This window comes from Thermobia domestica, chromosome 9, assembly GCF_964235325.1.
Source record: "Thermobia domestica chromosome 9, izTheDome1.hap1.1, whole genome shotgun sequence".
NCBI classification, from domain to species: Eukaryota; Metazoa; Arthropoda; class Insecta; order Zygentoma; family Lepismatidae; genus Thermobia; species Thermobia domestica.
In genome coordinates this window covers 181751462-181771808 of record NC_137462.1, presented here as the reverse complement: position 1 = coordinate 181771808, position 20347 = coordinate 181751462, and the positions used below count along the sequence as shown (strand labels likewise).

The 20347-nt window shown below is 30.4% G+C and overlaps 1 protein-coding gene across 7 annotated transcripts in view; it reads left to right on the top strand.

Moving 5' to 3' along the window:
- Positions 1-20347, top strand: part of RyR (Ryanodine receptor) — a 395937-nt gene that overhangs the window by 210022 nt on the left and 165568 nt on the right. For 5 of the 7 annotated variants that reach the window (XM_081725586.1, XM_081725584.1, XM_081725582.1 and 2 more), the window contains exons 16-26: positions 169-309; positions 1016-1113; positions 2655-2850; positions 3111-3321; positions 4637-4845; positions 5701-5941; positions 6543-6616; positions 7021-7100; positions 7687-7774; positions 11109-11229; positions 16756-16855. In XM_081725586.1, the coding sequence (XP_081581712.1) occupies positions 169-309; positions 1016-1113; positions 2655-2850; positions 3111-3321; positions 4637-4845; positions 5701-5941; positions 6543-6616; positions 7021-7100; positions 7687-7774; positions 11109-11229; positions 16756-16855 (1559 nt within the window). Of the gene's footprint in view, positions 1-168; positions 310-1015; positions 1114-2654; positions 2851-3110; positions 3322-4636; positions 4846-5700; positions 5942-6542; positions 6617-7020; positions 7101-7686; positions 7775-11108; positions 11230-15560; positions 15661-16755; positions 16856-20347 lie in introns of all 7 variants that reach the window. The other 2 variants (XM_081725587.1, XM_081725583.1) reach the window with 1 other exon arrangement.

Sequence of the window (20347 nt, the reverse complement as noted above, 5' to 3'; positions counted from 1 at the left end):
AACGTTTGAATTACATAGATTTTTTTAAAAACTTTACTGTATATTTACCCTTAAGTTCTCACTTTTATTTCTGTAAGACACAAAAAAATTACTATCTATGAATTGTTGCTTTCTAGTTTGTGTATATTTTATTTTATCAGATGTTAATAATGATTTTTTATACTTTAGTGTTGGACCAAATATATTTATCGGCCGAGTTGATGGCTCAGCAATGTATCAGAAATGGTATTTTGAAGTAACAGTGGACCATATTGAACAGACAACGCATATGATGCCACATCTGAGAATTGGCTGGGCTAATACTGCAGGGTAAATAATACTAAAAATCATATCCCTATGTAGTTTCTCACTCGATATCTACTACAAAATATATTTTGTGAAAGTTCCGTAGCAGTAATTACGTAACAAAACTTTAGAAAAGCAGTATTAATTACTTAAATATTTAACTACCTACTTTCTAACGCTTTAATTTTAGACTAGAGACAAGGTATACTATGTTTCTGTCTCCTCCTTCTTTATGAATGGCTGTAATCTTTTACATATAAATTGCAGTAAAAAGACGAGGACAAACATTACAGAAAGGTACTTTATTACTAGTAACTCAAACAGCATATAAATAAATTACGGCCCAGTAACCAATAAGTTTCTGGTACAGTTATTTCTGAAGAACTAATACTGATTCAAGAAACTGTAACTATTTCTTAAATATACAATATCAAATACAACACAGCATGAGTAACATAACTATATGATCTTCGGTTTATATTCCCTATACATTTGACTCTTCTCTCAGTTTTCCCTACTTTTTTTTTTCAAATAAATTTAGTGTGTCTTGATTTCATGATTTTATTAAATTTTATGCTTCAAATTGTACTTAAATATTCAACATTTAGATCATAATTACTTATTTGGATTACGTGGTCTCATAAGTCCTACAATTGTACTTAAATATTCAACATTTAGATCATAATTACTTATTTGGATTATGTGGTCTCATAATTCCTACCTTCTACAGGTATGTACCTTATCCAGGTGGTGGAGAGAAGTGGGGAGGCAACGGTGTAGGAGATGACTTGTACTCGTTTGGGTTTGATGGCTCTGCTCTATGGACAGGTATAAATAATAACAATAACAATCCAGAGTAGAGAAGCATGTGTAACTTAGTTATCTGCTAATTTGTAATTAAAGATTATTATAAAATCTCAATTTAACATTGTATGAAAAAAATTTACTAATTTCAAATTATGGCATAAGAATTGTACTTTGTTAATTTCTAAATTTTTAAAAAACTGATATATAAGCAAACTACTTTGCATGTAATTTACGCATAAAGAGCAAAATTTATACAAATTAATATATATTTTAAATTTGGAATGGATTTTTTTTTCATTTTTTATATATTTACATTGACAAATTGTGAAATATACATTTGCTTCATTTCGTTTTAAGCTTATTTAGAAAATTCTGCAGATTAAATATATATTCTGTATTCCTTATGTTTTACATAAAGGAAATCTTTCATACAAGTTACATATCATAAAGAATCTTTCTATGACAAAAATATACATAAAAAAGGAGCACCTGAGGAAATATCATCATCATCGTCGTAGGTATTCTGCTATCACTGGCAAATCACTTGCCACAACTGAGAAGCTTCCATACTCTATGATTTTCAGCTAACATTTTCGTCTTTACATACGATTTTTCTGTTTTGATACCGTCCATCAACTGTAACCTCCTTCGCCTCCTCTCTCTCTCTTTTCTGCCATCATAGCCTCTAACACTTCCTTCATGATACAATTCTTTTTCAGCCAATGCTCCAATCAATTTCTCTTCCTATCTTCAATTAAATTTAAAACATTTTTTTCTTTCCTACTATTTCTAACACTCTCTCATTCATTTTCCGCTCATTCCAGCTAATTCTCACCATTCTTCTTCACACTCACATTTCAAAAGAATCTTTGTTCGTTACTTTTGTAAGTTGAGTAAATATTGAGGGTGGAATTAAAGATTATGTAAGAACAAAAATAAAAGCACATTTATTTTCTCATTTAATTTTTCTAAATGTAAGAAAAATATGATATATCTGAATATGTGTAAATTACATTGATGGAAATGCGTTTAAGAACACAAAGATCTGACCTGAAGTTGGTTCATAAGATGACGGTAGCTCACGGATGCACTAGGTCTACTTTGAGAATCCTCTGCCACTCATCTTGTACACAACTAATGGACTATAGACACGTCACTATCACACAAGCAGTAATCGGAATGACGATCCGGCCTCTTGCAGCTTCACTATACAGCCATATTTGAAATAATTTAGTTGCACAATAGGCATTCGCTTGTGTCGTCTTGGAGTTACAAACATAGACCGTGATTCACATACAACGGATTCCCCTACACAACTTCACTCGTCTTGCTGTCCGACAACCTTCAAACCACTAACAGTTGCTCTCTACTAACACTACCATCAGTTTTCCCTCTACAATAGCCAGTGTACTGGAACCTTCTCTATCTACAAATTTAAAATATGTATATAAAAGTAGATTTTCCTGACTTAAATTTTAATAATTACGTAATTTATTTGCTGATTTTAAAGCTTTCAATATTTTCATTTTTATCTATTTATTTGTTTATTTTTAATTCGCTAGGTGGAAGGAGTACAATCGTCATTCCTGGTTTGACTGAACCATACATCAGGAAGGGAGACATTATTGGCTGTGCTTTAGATCTTACCATACCTATGATATCATTTACTTTCAATGGAGTGAAAGTTCGAGGTGCATTCAGAAATTTTAATTTAGACGGCATGTTCTTCCCTGTCATTAGTTGCTCATCAAAGCTGAGGTGAGTTGTACGTCTTCGAAAGTCTTTCACTAAATTTTAACTATTTTGGTATTGTCAAATTCTATTTTTCGAGAAAAAAAAAAAAAAGATATTACTAATATTTTTTCCATCTCTCAATCAATTTTAATGCTCCATTTAGTACTCTTGAAATGTACTAAAGCTTTCGAGTTTTTAATTTACGAATACAACTGTCACGAATAAGGCAGAACAATCCCAACTATACACATAAATAAATCTGTGTTTTCATTTTGCACTTTCAGTTGTCGTTTTCTTCTTGGTGGTGACCATGGACGTTTGAAGTATCCCTGTCCAGAGGATTTCTCTCCTTTGGTTGAAAGTCTTCTTCCAACACAGATTCTTTCAATAGATCCGTGTTTTTATTTCGGAAATCTTCACAAAGGAGTGCTGGCTGGTCCATGGCACATCGAAGATGACACGGCGTTTGTGCCAATTCCTGTAGATACTAGCAACGTAAGTACATACAATTTAACAAAATTGCGTATTAGTATTTTCACTAAAAATACACATAATTTATTGATTGCAAAATTTTATTGTCATTTTTACAGTCTAGCTGTTCTTCAGAACAACATAAAATATTGTGATTATAAGATTTTTTTTCCTCCTTAGTTTTCAATTTCTCTATTTTATTCAAACTTTCGCTTAATTTTATCCAATATGGACAGGAATTAGTTACTACGGCATAGAAATTTCATCAGTGATAGATATAAAATTCATCAGAAATAGAGAAATAGAGCGTAATTGAAAAAAAAAATGGTGATATAAAAACAATTTTTTGGATCAAAAGGTCCAATGTATTTCAATCAAAAATTTTCTTGTATGTCTTATATCTGGAGAACTACATGTAATGTAGCCAAACCCAAACTATCAGTTAAGTCAATAGGATGTGCTTATTTCGTAGAAAATACAAAAAATGGATTTAGGGGCCGTTCAAAAATTTTGTGGGCCCTGATCCAAAATCTAATTATTGGCCAAGATCGCAATCTTTTCATCCATTTTTGGTTTTCCTAATTTCTTGTTTAAGAAATAGAAATAAGACATTGAAAGATTTAAATATCTTGGAATGATGGAAGTTAAATAGAACTCGATTGATAGGAAATTATGTGATTCTATCAGTAAGAGTCAAATTAAATATTTCTATCCTTGCACAAAGTAAGGGCTTACCAAATTTATTATAGTGTATATGTACGAGAAAAAACTTATACTAGTAGAGTAATTTTCGTTAGGAAAGATATTTATTTTCTCTTAGACTGTGAATCACTAAGTTGGAAACCTTGCATCAAAAAATATTAAAAAAAAAAAGAAAAAGAAAAATGAAAAAGTCACATTTAGAATATTTACACATTAACTTTTGGCTATTAGTCATAACTTACTTTGAAAATGAAAAGTTGTATCAAGAAATTCGTTATACAGGACAAAGTATGGTTTTCAGTAACTGAGCATTGGTTGAAGTCCAATGTGCTTAGAGAATGAAAACTTTGCTCCCACCAAAAAATAATATACAAGCACCATTTTCGATCTCGTTCATACACTATTTAATTATTTTCTTCTTTATTTATATTGTTGGTGAGAGTTTCTGCTGAGAAATATATCACGTTAGAAACTGAAATATTTTGTTAAAAAGCACTTAAAGAAAAATCCGTTCTTTCCATAATATTCTTTTTTTAAATGAAATTTTTTATCATATTTTTATATTGGCAGATTAGATAAGAGTAAGCTTAAGGTAAAATAAAGATCGATACAGAATAATATATATATTTATTTACAGATAACTCTTCCAGCATATATTGAAAGTATTAGAGATAAGCTAGCAGAGAACATTCATGAAATGTGGGCCATGAACAAAATTGAAGCAGGATGGGTGTTTGGCGAACGACGAGATGATATACGTAAAGTACACCCATGCCTGACACAATTTGAAAAATTACCTCCTGCAGAAAAGCGATACGACTCACAGCTTGCAGTGCAAACTCTCAAGTAAGTAACTAGCATATATAATGTTCTTTTCTCTTATTATTATTTTCAAAATTTTCATGCCACTGTGCTATGTTCAATTAAAAATGTGGAGTATTTCACTTTCTATAAGTCCTTCCTATACATTTCTTTTTAATAAGATCAGTGTATTTTATTTGCTAAAAAAATCATGAAACTTATGTGATTTCTTATATTTTTTAAAGTTATAATACAAATACACAATGTCTGAATTTTGTACATTTCTGTATAAATCAAAACTTAAAACTAAAAATACATAACTTTCTTATTCCTCCGGTTAAAGCTCATATTCACTATAATTAAACAAGGTCAAATCATTCAGAACGGAAACGTTATCCGACGATTATCAAATCAAAGATGTCCAATATTCAAATCATACAGAGAAAAAATATTGTTTTGCTTTCCTTATACGTAGATGTTTTTTTGTTCTTATTGTGTACGATTACTGGATTAAAATTGTAGATTATTATTATTATTATTATTAAACATATATAAGTTTCTTATAGTTTTGAATGACATCGTTTAAACTTAGAACGATAAAACGCTTTTTAAGTTATTTTGATTTGACAATATTCTGTTCTTTTAAAGTATAAATTCTTGATACATTATACTTGAGACTAATGTAATGAAATAGTGTCACTATGTATACTCTTATTAAGTGTTTTTTTTTTTTTAATCATTTATTCATGCAAGTTAATACTGATTACTTGTTTAAAAAACTTAATTTATCACTGTAACGTATCACAAATAAAAATCGTATTTTTATTCAAATTTTATTCGTTGGCTGTAACAATAAATTCAAGAACAGGTAATTTACTAAATATAATCAACTTTTGCCAGGACTATACTTGCTCTGGGATATTATATATCAATGGACAAACCACCATCTCGAATCAGATCTGTGCGCCTTCCAAATGAGCCATTTTTGCAACCTAATGGTTATAAACCAGCTCCATTAGATTTAAGTGCAATTATTCTTACTCCAAAAATGGAAGAACTTGTAGATCAGTTGGCAGAAAACACACACAACCTGTGGGCCAAGGAACGTATTCAACAAGGATGGACATATGGTCTTAATGAGGTAAGTAACATTGATATTTATGAAGGCAAATAACTTCTTGAGATATTTATATTTTTCCAATTTATTACTAGGAATGCAATGGATATACCCGATTGCAATGAAATGAGCTGAGCGAGCTTAAACTACGTAATCATGACTTTTTCCCCATGTTAAGTCTATGCAAGCGTTTTTCGGTGATTATTCCTCGATGGTACGTCGGATTTTTGATTTCGACCTATGTTGTCACTCAGCACGACATACTCTATCAGCGTGCTAAGTTTGGTTGAGATCGGCCAAACGGTCTAGGAGGAAGCGTTTTTCGGTGATTATTCCTCGATGGTACATCGGATTTTTGATTTCGACCTATGTTCTCACTCAGCACGACATACTCTATCAGCGTGCTAAGTTTGGTTGAGATCGGCCAAACGGTCTAGGAGGAGTTTGCGGACAACCAAACGGCTAACCCGAGTATAAGAGCTTCGCTTCGCTCAGCTCAATTAAATATAGATTATTTATTTTGCTGGAATTCATTAGACTTTGAGTTCAGACACTAATTGAGAAATTGAGATATTTTAAAGTTTATTGTGATAATTACAATAGCTATTAAAATATATTTTTCTAGGATCCCGACATGAGACGCAGTCCACATCTCGTGCCTTATAGCAAAGTTGATGATGCAATTAAGAAGGCTAACAGGTACAGTATTTAGATAATATTTGTAATTAACTGATACTTATAATATGAAAGAAAAACTAATACTTAAATTAACATACTTATGTAAGAGAAAATGTGATCGAAGTGTAATAGAATAACTGCAGCTTTTACTTTAAAATTTAATATTTACGTTAAGATTATATAGATTACGTTAAGATTAGATAGATAGTTGGAGTTCTTGCTTCGATCTACAGTCATAACGTCGGACGGATTTTTTGATTCGTTTAGATAGTTTTAGTAATTTTCTACATGTAACTGAATTCATTTGAGTGCTCATATTATAGTAGAATTTTAAAAAAAATCTTTCTTTTTTTATCCTTTTTACATTGCTATAAAAGTGTACCACGTTCTAATATTTGTTTAAATATAACTGTTATCTTTTATAGGGATACAGCAAGCGAAACTGTGCGTACTTTGTTGGTTTATGGCTATAACTTGGATCCACCTACAGGAGAACCGCATGAAGGTAGCTAATCTCAATTTGATTATATACTTTATGCTTTTTATATATATTATAGACAGTATCAATCTATTCTATTTTGAAAAAAAATAAAAAAGCAATATAGAAAATTCTAAAATTCGGGCTTTTCCAAATGATTTATTATTTTACATTCTACCAGTTTATATTTAAAAATAGAGCATTAACGTTTATGAATTGTACTATTCTATTATTGAATCCATTACGACAAGACTAACTCGATGGAAATTATGGGTATCATAACAATATTTAGCAACCAAGAAAATAAAGAAAATATTTTATGATTTACAAACTGCAAATTAATCATTTAAATATTAATGGGAGTATTGTTCCAAAATTAGATACTGATGAGAAATATTTTGTGTTGTTAGCTATTTAAAAAGGAACTTAACTTTATAGTTTTACTTTAAAAATGTCCTTTCTTTAATTGTTATTTGCCTCTAAACTTTCTAAATCAAAAAGTCCATAATTAGTTTATATTTTGTGTACAATATCCAAGCAATAAAATAAAAGTTAATCTTAATAAAATTTTAATATTAATTCTTAAATGTAAATGAACATATTCCTTTGACAGCTGTTATAAGAGAAGCTAAGGGAAGTGGTGGAAGTTCCTTTAGAACATACCGAGCAGAAAGGACATACGCAGTAAGCACTGGAAAATGGTATGTAGGAAACGTATGCTACGCTATTTCTTTATTCAATTAATGTGTTTTGTTATGTACAAAACTACTATTATACGATTTTACTTTTGCATAAAACTGTTCTATCTTGAAAATTAAGATCCAGTGAATAAGCTTTTCAAAACTTACAAGAGAATTCAATTATCATATTATGTGAGTGATTTAATTTTTATGCAAGTATAAATGTAAAAAACTAAAGTAAAAATTACTTTATAATAGCAATGTGAAGGCTAAAAGCTGTGACGATCGACGAATGTAATTTATTTATTTATTTATTTGTCTGTTTTGCATACAAATGAGAGTATTCTCGAGTACGCATACAGTTGTCAAAATTACAAAATAATTATATATGTCCTATTAAAAAATTACAGATAGAGTAATACATACATAATTATGACTTTTATAAGCTTACACATTCATAACATAATTAACAAGAAAAAAATATTTATACATTGTCTTCAAAAAACTCATTTACTGAGTAGTAACATTTATCTACTAAGAACGTGTGAAGATCAGATTTAAACATAGGATATGATTTGTTTTGCTTTAGAAAGTCAGGTTACTTATTGAACATTTTTGTACAATTAATATATACGCTTTTTTGAAAAAACGAGAAATTTGGGGGGATAACATGCAAATTATTAACGAATCAAGTATTGTATTTATGGACGTTACTGTTTTCAATACATAAGTGTTTGTTACTTACGGTAAACAAGATCATTTTATATAGATACACACAAGGTAATGGTAATATTTTTTGTCCTCCAAAGATGGGCTTGGAAGAAGACTTTGGTGACAATCCAAACACATCCCTTAGTGCTTTCTTTTGTAAGCGAAACGTGCTAATACATTGAGTAGAATAACCCGTAAGTTATTAAAGAATGGAATTTTGCATAGTACACTGAAACTAAAGCCTCTATTGTGACATTACCTCTTAATCTACGAAGGCTGAAACACATACTACTTATTTTTCTTTTTTCTTTTTTTCTTTTTTTTTTTTTAGCTGAGAAATATGCTCATTCCAAGTTAGTTTCGAACTAATGGTGACTCCAAGAAATTTAGTTGAAATAAAAAAGTAGACTTTTTTGTTATTTGCCATTACGTAAGGAATAAATTTATTTTGAAGAGGATAATAAAAATTTAGCAAAGAAGTTTTATCATTTTTTAAAACTAATTTATTGCTACTTAATCAGTTACTTAATCGTGAAAACGCAGTGTTTAGATTATATTCGACATCATGTCGTGAGTTATCTATAATAATAACATTGGTGTCATCAGCAAATAAAACACATTTATTAGGCAACATTTCATGTGTTAAATCATTAATATAAATAAGAAAGAGCAATGGACCAAGCACTGATCCTTGAGGTACACCAGTTAGTATTGTACCTTTATAATTACTAAACTTATGCATTTTGCCATTATTTTCGTTCGTAATTTGAACTATCTGATACCTATCCTTCAAACAAGACTCGATCCACTTATTAACAGTTCCTCTTATACCATTAAAGGATAATTTTTTAAGTAAGAGATCATGATTTACAATGTCGAATGCTTTAGTAAGATCAACAAAGTCCAATTGCTCATTTTTTTTATTATTATTATTTATCGCATGCATAACAGTACTAAGAAAATCGAAAATTGCAGAATCAGTAGATTTGCCAGTTAAAAACCCATGTTGTGATAATGATATTAGATTATTGGAATGTAAGTAATTCCTTATCCTATTTGACATTACCGTCTCAATTTTTTTTTTTTTTTTTTTTTTTTTTTTTTTTTTTTTGAAAATACAGACAAAATTGAGATAGAGCGATAATTCTTAATATTGTAACGACTGCCTTTTTTGGACAAATGTACAAAGATACCACCACATGTGTGAAATGGTAATTGTCAGCGAGATAACATGTGTAAAAGATATGAGAAATGATAATTGTCATTGAATACATGTACTTAAAACAAGCTTATATTTCCTATATAATTTAAAAGCGTGTAAGTCTACATAAGCCATCAGAAAAAGCATAAGAGGAAAAGAAAAGCAATAGAATGAGAAATAATTTAAAGTTTGTAGAACTATTTTACGGATATCATCATAAATGCGCGTAGCGCAAGATGACTGACCTACCAGGTATACAAGTATGAAATGCGGATCTCAGACAACAGAGCCGCACCAATGCAGTTTGTGCTATAAAGATTTCATACTGCGCCATTTTGTTGTGTTATTAACAAATGTCAGACGAACACGAGTGATAAATTGAGAAATTATGAGCATAGTATTGTGCTGTTGTGTTCATCATGCCGAAATTAATTCCGAACAAAGAGCATTCGCGGACAGCATTAATTTTGTGTTTTCGTTTGAAGAAAACTGCTGCCAAATCATACCGATTGCTTCAAGAAGCTTATAGTGATCATGCTCTATCGCAAGATACATGTGAACGGTGGTTTCGGCGTTTCAAAAGTGGTGATTTCGATGTTGCAGACAAGTAACATAGAAAACCAAAAAAAAAAAAAAAAACGAAGATGTGAAATTGTCTATTATGAGCAATTAAAACTTGGGGTAATTGTTAATACTAAACGTTACCAACAACAATTGATCGATTTGAACCGTTCGCTGGTTGAAAAAAGGCCAGACTACTGAAAGAGGCAACTCAGTCATTTTTCTTCATGACAATGCTCCATCACATACGGCAAAACCGGTTCGCGACACGTTGGAAGCATTCAGCTGGGAAGTTCTACCCCATGCAGCTTACTCGCCAGACTTTGCTTTCGGATTACTACTTGTTTGCATCGACAGGTCACGCACTTGCTAAACAGCACTTTGGTTCGTACGAGAATGTGAAAAATTGGCTCGAATAATGATTCGTAGCAAAAGGGGAAGATGTTTACTGGCGTGGTATTCACAAATTGCCCGAAAGATGGGGGAAAAGTATAACAGGCGATGGAGCATACTTTGAATAAAGCACTTTTTATCATTCTTCCAAAGTTAACATGTTTGTTCTAGGGGGGAAAATCCGCATTTCATACTTGTACATCTGGTAATTTAGCCTTGATTACACCCATATTCATGATCGCTAACATAACATCTGGTATGATCTATTCAGTACGATTATGACTAGTTTCTTAAATTCAACTCCACATTTACAAATAGTAACATATTGAGAGAAGCTAAATATGTCTCAAACCAGTTTTAATAATTCTTTCTTTACCTTTTGCTGATTGAGATGCCAAATAATCATGATTCACAACAATAATGTGTAGTTATTAATGTATGTTTTCTTATGATCTTCAAACGTAAACTCTTAATACACTATATTTTCAGGTACTTTGAATTTGAAGTACTAACGTCTGGGCCAATGAGAGTTGGTTGGACAAGAGTTGATGCCAAGCCTGGTTGCCAGTTGGGCAGTGATGAATACTCATGGGCGTTTGATGGCTATAATGTAAGTAACACATACTATAATCGTTAAAATTTCGTATGTCACTTCTCGACAGGTAAAAGGTTTGAATGTACAATTTACAATAATTTGAAGAAATTATGTACGGCACAAATATTCAAACATTCTTTAGAATAAAGTTGAATGTCAAATATTTATTTATTTCAAATTTTATTTAGGGAAAATTGTACGAACCAACATGCATCAAGATAGCGAATTTTTTTTTTTTTTTTTTTTTTTTTTTTTTACAATTCAATCAGATTCTTCCTTTCTTTCCAAGTATATTATCTCCTTCTGTGCATTTAAACTTTTAGGGTCCATTTATTTAGACTTTTCTGTCTCTAAAAGAAGTGGTTTTGGATTAGGATACCTTCATTACCTTTGAAGGGAGAGGAATCATTTCTGGAAGTCATTTAATTAGTCTAAAGAAACCCAATTAGCTTAGTTGAGCTGAGTACAATTTAGCTGTCTGAAGCCAGAGTGAGTTATATACATTTGGGTGCTGTAGGAAATTAGTCTTTATGGAAATAGTGACAATTTGATACAAACTGCTGCCATTAGGACATAGGCTTCACGTGACCATTGAGTCAATTTCTGCACTTAGCTTGTTGTGACATAAGATTCAGTGTGGAATACCCGTAATTCAAAAGATTTCATATTTAACCTCATAAATCGGAAAAAAATATAGTTAGTTCACTCTGATTTCAGACACTCAAATTATAATAATATAATTGAGTATTATTATTATTATTATTATTATTATTATTATTATTATTATTATTATTATTATTATTATTATTATTATTATTATTATTATTATTATTATTATTACTGTTCTACATGGATATGAAATTAGTAGTCATGGATAATATGTCTACTTTGCATTATTTCTCAATGCTTGTGATTAGGTGAGCTGTCTGAAATCAGATTTTCCTGGTAATTTACCCGATTTCTGAGTATAAGCATGAAATTATTTGAGTTATGTGTTCCAATTGAACTTTATGCCCCAACAAACTAAGTGTAGAAACTGACGCAACTGTCACGTAAAGTTCATGTCCCAATGGCAGCAGTTTGAGCCAATTTGTCATTGTTCCAGACAGCACGAAAATGTACGCAGTTACTTCACTCTGGCTTTAGACAGTACGTTAGATTTTCATCGACTTTCATTATTAGCTTCAGGGGCAGCGATATTACCAACTACCCTAAGAAGGTTAGGCAAAATTTTTCCTTTACCTATTATTTTGATTACTTTAATGTACACGAAAATGAAATCAACTTCATTTGAAGTGTCACGTTCTAACTTTAAATATATTTAATCTTTGTTGTAAATTTATTAGAAGATCATTTCCAAATATAAAAGAGAAATAATTGGTTTATATTTGAACTAGTTCTCTTGTATTTTTGTTAAAAAAATTTATCTAGAAAAGCCAAATGGTGTAGGAAGTGGTCTCAGGTTCTATTCTGGAGGTAGCAGCTTAGAATTTTAGACTTATGTTCAATTAAAATGCTATTTGAAGTAGTAAACCTATTGGAACAGAAAGCCACACGTATATAACACGATGGTAGTCGAAGAACTAATCATGCATCATTCAGTTGAATATTTCCTATCTGGCCAAAGCTCTTATCATTCGGAAAGGCTAAAATATACTTACTAGTATTATTATTATTAATTCTAAATTTTATCTCAGCTATTCATCATGCAATTTTCACTCTAACTGAACTGTAAATAAATGTGCTAACATGATTTCTTTAATGTTTGTTTCAACTTATGATCTCAGGCATACTACCTTTATCTTCCAAGACACTTTCCAATTCACTTTCCCATAAGTGTTTCCATTATAATTAGTGCTTCTCATTCCCACCACTATAGTGATGAATAATTTGCTTTTGCTATACCTAGGTAGATTATCAATGGAATCAGTACTATTATAATCATTATTATAGAAATTTATTCTGATTTTTAAATATATGTAACACAGGTTGGACACAAATTATGAGTAATGAACGTGAGTTTATGTACAAGTTACTGTAGACAAGGGTATACATACACATATATATACGTGTGTAGTACACAAATGCACTACCTTGAAATTTAAGGCTTTTGCATCTTATTTTGTTAATATTCCCAGATCATTCAGTTCATAACGAAAAGTTTGATTTATTTATAAAAAGACACACACGCATTATTTCTAGCACAATGCTGGTGAATATGAATTTCCTATAATTGTAATATTAGCTCAACAACATATGAACTCAGATTATTAATTAGAAAATAATTAAGATACAAATAAACGTAAACTTTAGATTTGTGTACAAACACACACATATATATACACACCGGGGGGTGTATCTTGATATGCTCTTGAATTTTTAAGCTAATAGACAAAAAGGTTGAAATTTTGTAACTTTGAAATGAAATGAAATCTTTAAGTTTTACGTTCCACGATTTTGCCGGTTGGGCTAAAGGAGACGGTGATGATGAGTAAAGAATGAAATGGTGGAATGAAGAAAGTGGGGGGAAACGGGAGAACTCCGAGAAAACCCACGCACACGGTGTTTGTCCACCACAAAGTTCACTTGACGTGAGCTGGGATCGAACCAACGACCACCACTTTTGTAACTTTGTTTGACATACTCTGCGATACCACTAAGCTAACAGGTTACCAACCCAACATAAAATGTTTTTTTTTTTTTTTCAAATGGTACCGCGTCAGGTAACTACTCATTTCAAATCTATATGTCAAATAAAAGAATACAATATCATATTTGTTCTTCAGTGATGCGAATTAAGGACGCCACAGTATTCCAAATATCTAAATTTTGGTGACCTCTACAACAGTAACAACGCAAGTGAGACGGACGGGTCAATCAACATCTAAAGTACTTTAAACGCGAATTTAATGGAGGATTTGGCGCGTTAAAAATCGGTTGTTTCCTCCTTTCGTTAATATAAAGTACTTTAATGTTTAATTCTATAATCATAATATAATGGATTTCGAACGAATAGGAAAAAGTTTACAAAATCTTAAAAATTTGACCTTTTTCAAAAGCCTTTATTTCGAAAAACTGCCTAGAAATCCCTAGATATTCCATCAAACTGCCTAGGTATCCCATCCAACCACAGAGATGCAAAGATCATAATGCCGTTTACAATAATTTGATCAAACCGTTCTGGAGATATGGTAAACGATGATAAAATGTGCAACACTACTCAAAATCATATAGTTCCGAAAACTTATTGTAATTAAACCTGCCATAAAACTGTTATTGGGATGTTATAGAAGCAAAGGAAAACAACAATCGTTTTCAAACGTTTCCACAAACACGCCATTTCAAGTAATACAACATTTTTACAATATCTTCATAATGGTTTGAGATAGCAAATTGCTGTAAATGGTATTATAATCTTCATGTATATACAAAACCATCTACATAATTGTATAGAATACCTGTCTAAATACTATTCCAAATAATTTCTTTTAAATATAGTCAAATGTTCAACCGTTTTGTTATTTTGTTTCTACTTTCTGGAAATAGGTCATATGATTACCATAGTACCCGACACTAAGGTATTTTGGATATGGATTGCTCTATCTGTTTCATTTGCAATTACTGTTCGAGAAGCCTCCAAAATTTGTTTGTTTTTCGATGTTTGTGATACCGTTGCGTCCTTAGTTTGCAACAATCCATAAAAAGTGTGCTATTGTAAGTTTCTGTTTAATATATAGATTTGAAATATGTAATATTAACCTGATGCAGTGTTATTTGAAAATACACAATTTTATGTTTCGTTGGCAATATTGTTAATCTATTTGTATTGGAATATATGTCAAATAATATTCCCCTGTCAATATTTGCATGGCACAAAATTTCAGTGTTTCTTGTCTATTAGGTTAGGAGGGCTCATCAAGGTAAATGATCCAATATATATATATATATATATATATATATATATATATATATATGCTGTTTCTATCAGAATGTGGATGAATATAAATTTCCTTCAATTGTAATAGCAGGTCAGTAATATAAAAAGTGAGTAGAAAATAAGATTCAAATAATCATAAATTTTAGAGAATAATTATAGATAGAGAATTTACATATTCCTTTGTAGACAAAAAAAGATTTGTTCCTTTTACATAATATGATATATTTAACGCAAATAATTTGCATTGAATATAAGCATACTTGAATTTTATGGAAATTCTGTAATAAACTCTTATGGTATTTATTTCTACGTGATGTTTTGTAACGTATACTATTATGTATATATTAAACTTGACATATGCATACTGTTATCATTTTCTTGTTTTTTCGGCATATATAACATACCATAGGTTTGCAAGCTTCATCATGGTGTTTATGATCCATTTGGCAGAAGGTATCAAGTAGGGGATGTAATTGGATGCATGCTTGACTTACATGATAGAAATATAAGTAAGTAAGGGCATTTCGTGTAACTGTACATTTTTCCATGTTTCTTTCTTGTGAACTAGCCCCTCACACGTGTCTGGGATCTGCTTTTTGTGTTGCTTTCTTCTTTTATCTGCTCTATAAATAGGGACATGCAACCAACGTATTTGAAATTCTGTAATCCAAGTGTTTTATTAATTTCATGGAGATGGTTCGTTACAAATTTTCTAAGTTAAAGTACTTTATATTATTTAAAACAACTTCTCATTCGACATAAATTTGCCATTATTCAAAATGTAGCACCTTTGCCAACAATTTTTTTATATTGGTAATAACATGCATAATTAAATATAAAAATCATATATATATATATATATTGAAAAAACTCTCATAAATCTATATTGTATTCTTCAAATTGAATTGAAAGATTCCTCCAAACTTATTGAAAATGCTGATTAAATAGTTCATGTTTCACAGGAACTATGGCTTTGATTCGACAAGATAAGACAACTTTCTATACATCCACAAGATCTTCTACGTTTCTTTTCGTTTGTTATAAGTATACCAGTTACATGAGAACAGAAAAATGTTCTTCTTTAGTTATTATCTACGATCCTTATATTCGCTAATAAATTCTGGTCATTTAAAAATCTGTTGCATGAATCTCTTTATATGATTCCAAAGTGGTGAATAAGTCAGTAAGTGCCATATTATCTATTAACAATGAATAAAGTCTGAATTCTTCTAAAGTCTTCTCAATTCGTTCTTCGTTTTTCTTTCGCCTTTTGCTTCTTTAGCATTTATTTCTGAATAAACCATCTTCATTATGAATATTCGTCACTAAATATGTTAGTACAGTCCAAAGATTAGCATGTCCATATTTACCGAGTAGCCTTTGTGCTTGCCTCTATGGTAAATTGTGTACTTGTAATATCTAACTTCAATCCTTCTGGTGCATTTGTGTGTGTTTATTTATTTCATATATTATTATTACCACCAAATAAGATATACTTCTATAGGGTAATATAAACACACCCAAATGCACTGATATTCCTCCTTGCTGTAAGTTCTTTGTCTTTTACACCCACATTTCGCCTTCTATTTCTTTTAATTTTAAAGGAAGAGAAACTTTATTCTGGGACAGCTGAATCTTTTGGCAAACAGTGGCAAGTTGGAGATGTTGTAGGAGTTTTCCTCGATTTGATTGATCGAACAATAAGTAAGTTCTCCGGATTGGGTAACGGATGCACTACCTCAAAAATATGAGCATGTTTTGCCCATTTTATTATCATATTTACCTTAGGACTGCAATTTAAATAGCCTTTTGATGTAGTATTAGTAGCTAAAAATAACAAGTAAACCCCGACATATAACTAGAAGTGAAGTAGAAGTTAGAAAATACATTTGACAAAATTGTCAAAACAACTTTATACCTTGCATGTAACAATGAAAAAATGAAATCAACATATTAGTCATTAAATAATCATATATAGTAAAAATATTGCATGAAAATTACTGATAATTCTGGAACATGCCAAATTTAAACGAATTTTGATCTCAAATTCAAATAAACCCATACACATGCTAAGATCATTGTGACAGACTTCATGTAAATTATGGGACAACTTAAAAATTGTACCACAAATATGTTTGTTCCTACGAAAGGAAGAAAAATATATGTCACTAAATATCCCAGTCCTACAATAAATTAACTCCTATTTCTGTTATTAATTGTTTTAGATGAGTTGTAATCATGAAAATGAGTTGCCTATTGGATAATTATCTAACTTTGTAAAAATACCCTTTTGATCTTGTCATTTCTAGCTTTTATTTTAGTAACTTTATTTTTTTCCATAGTTTTCAATGTTTCCCTTGTGTAATTTTTTTCTTAACCTGTATCACCTGCTATAATATGCGTATGAAACGAAAAGTTTGAAAGTTCAATTGCGCTAACAATTTAACATTAAATAATACAGAACAGTATAATGGAACGAAATTTCTAGTTCCCTTAATATGATTATATAAAGAACATGACTGAAAAAACGTCACTTGCTTTAAAACTTTAATATTCTTTCATTTTATCATTTTTTCTCTCGTATTTTAAACTCTATTCATTGTGCTCCTTTTTGGTTTATTTTACGTCTAATTCCTTTAGTTTTCAACTTGAATTAAAACAAATTTAAAGTAACTTTCTTCAAAACTTAAAATCATCCCAATACAAAAGCATGATGCACAGAATAGCTTCATTGATTTTCATACACAAGTTTGATTTTTTATTTGCTTAAGGGAATATAATAATCGTGTATTTATCCTCAACGTCCGTCCTTATGTGATGTAAGTTGTTCAATCAAAACGTTTTTCAATCCATCTACAAGTATTTTATATTATTTCTTTTTTGTTAATTGTGACTTCAACTTGAAGGAGAAAAAAATTTTTTTTTTGCTTTATTGTCTTACTCTTTAATATAACTATTTATTTTCTCAAAACTTAATTTTTACTAGTTGTATTTTTTCAAGATTATTCAACTGTTAACAGGTACTCTGATAAAAATGTGATATGATGTTAATGTACATATGTAACATGGGTGTTAATGTAACCATTGAGATTTGAGGTTTGTCCATGTAGTGTTCACTCTGTGTAGAAGTGTTCTTTAGTTTAGTAGTATCTGATTTTTCTTTAGTTCCAAGATTTAAAAATTTGGCGTGAAATACGATCCATTCATTAAAATATATATTTCCTAAATGAAGTGTTTAGATGACATGCATGCTACATCTAAATAATATAATATACAGGATGGGTGAAAATTAACTCTCTATTATAAATATTTAATTACTTTAATATTAATTCATCGATTTTAATGGAAGAAGTTTTACATTGCACAGTAGAATGGTACAACTATACTACAGTGTTAAAAGTTCATATAGGCATAAGTGTTAAAATTTCACATGAGCATCAACATTTTCCATCAGTTTTTGTAGTCGTTTGGGAAAATCTTCTACTGACTGCTGCAGGAACTCACATAATATGTCTGCCAAAATATGCCGAGTCCTTTCTTTCAAGGCCTGCAGTTTCTGGTTTTGTTCGACAAAATATCCCTCCTTCTTCCACCCCCATTAACGACCTGACATGATGACTTTTGTGGACTTTGGGCGAATATTTCCTGCACAGTGTGCATTCTCTTTCTATTTAGATGTTGAGAAACGAATACTTTTGCAAGTATCTCCCACAGATTCTGACGTACGCGGAAGATGGGTTCAAGTAATCGGGATTTCTTCAAAATCCGACTTTCTGTAAATTTATTGAATTTGAACCCCCCTAAATCAATTCCCGCGTACATCCCTGCATGTAGTCATCAGTTTGAAATCATGGTTTTGGCATCAACTATACTAGAAGATCTGTGAACACTGCGCCATTATCTTTGCACCTGCCGTAATTTGTAACGGTATGTGATCTAATCATAATCATGGAGTGTCAGGAGTTAGGCCAATCTTGGTTACTGTTATCGCATTGAAACGAAAACAGGAAGTAACTATACATAATTCTACCACTTTAGGAATAAAAATATTATTTTTTCATGGAAATGCTGTAACTTTTAAAAAGTAATTAACACTTTTAAATAGCGAGTAATTTTTACCCACCCTCTCTCTCTCTCTCTCTCTCTCTCTCTCTCTCTCTCTATATATATATATATATATATATATATATATATATATATATATAGATAGATAGATAGATAGATAGATAGATAGATAGATAGATAGATAGATAGATAGATATAGATATAGATATAGATATATAACTATTTTTTAAGTATTTTTTTTAAATTAGAGAATTAGATTACTTTATAGTCATTTAAAGCTGAATTAAGTCTATAGATGTCATTTTATAGTGCATAATATTTTCATTTCATCTATATTTATGTACATAAATGAAAAAAATCATTGCTATTCAATTATCAGTCCACAGATTTTTTTTTAAATGCAAGTATTTATATTTATAAGACATATATTCGTTTAGTATTTTATTACTTTACATGTAATACAATGTAAGTAAAATAAATATTTTAATGTGTCAGTATGATTATTTATATTAATTTGCTCCAAAACCTGGCTAAACAAGGATTAATTTTCTTAAATAATACATTTAACGTCAGCAACTTAAACTTTCTATTTATGTTAATAGATTTCACCTTATTTTGAACAAGTATAATTTTATACACAACGTATTGCATTAAGTGTGAAGAACAGTGTAAACATATGAGTGTTCATGAATTTGTATCATGAGATAGTAGGTGTTGGCATCGACTCTGACTCTGCTTTCCATCGTCGAGACAGAACTGTACACAAACTATTCAACGATTATTATCTCGTTTTGTCATTTCTCGACAAACTTCAAGTAAACAAACTCGATTTCCTAATATTCCAGGGGCGTCTACATTTTAATATAATTGTATATACATGGCTGTTTCCGTGCATTGATTTACTAGCTAACTAATAGGAGAATAATAAAAATTAAATTAAATATACGTTTGGTCTTTGGTATTTTTATTCAACAGTATAGCAATTTTAGTTCTGAAGAATGTATGAATTAATACAAGCTTGTGCTTAAATGTATCAATTATAAATAATGTATTAACAACTATCAACCAATTTTTTGTGTCCTGGAAATCCTTATCGGATGGTTACTTTCCTGGAATGACTTCGGCAACCAA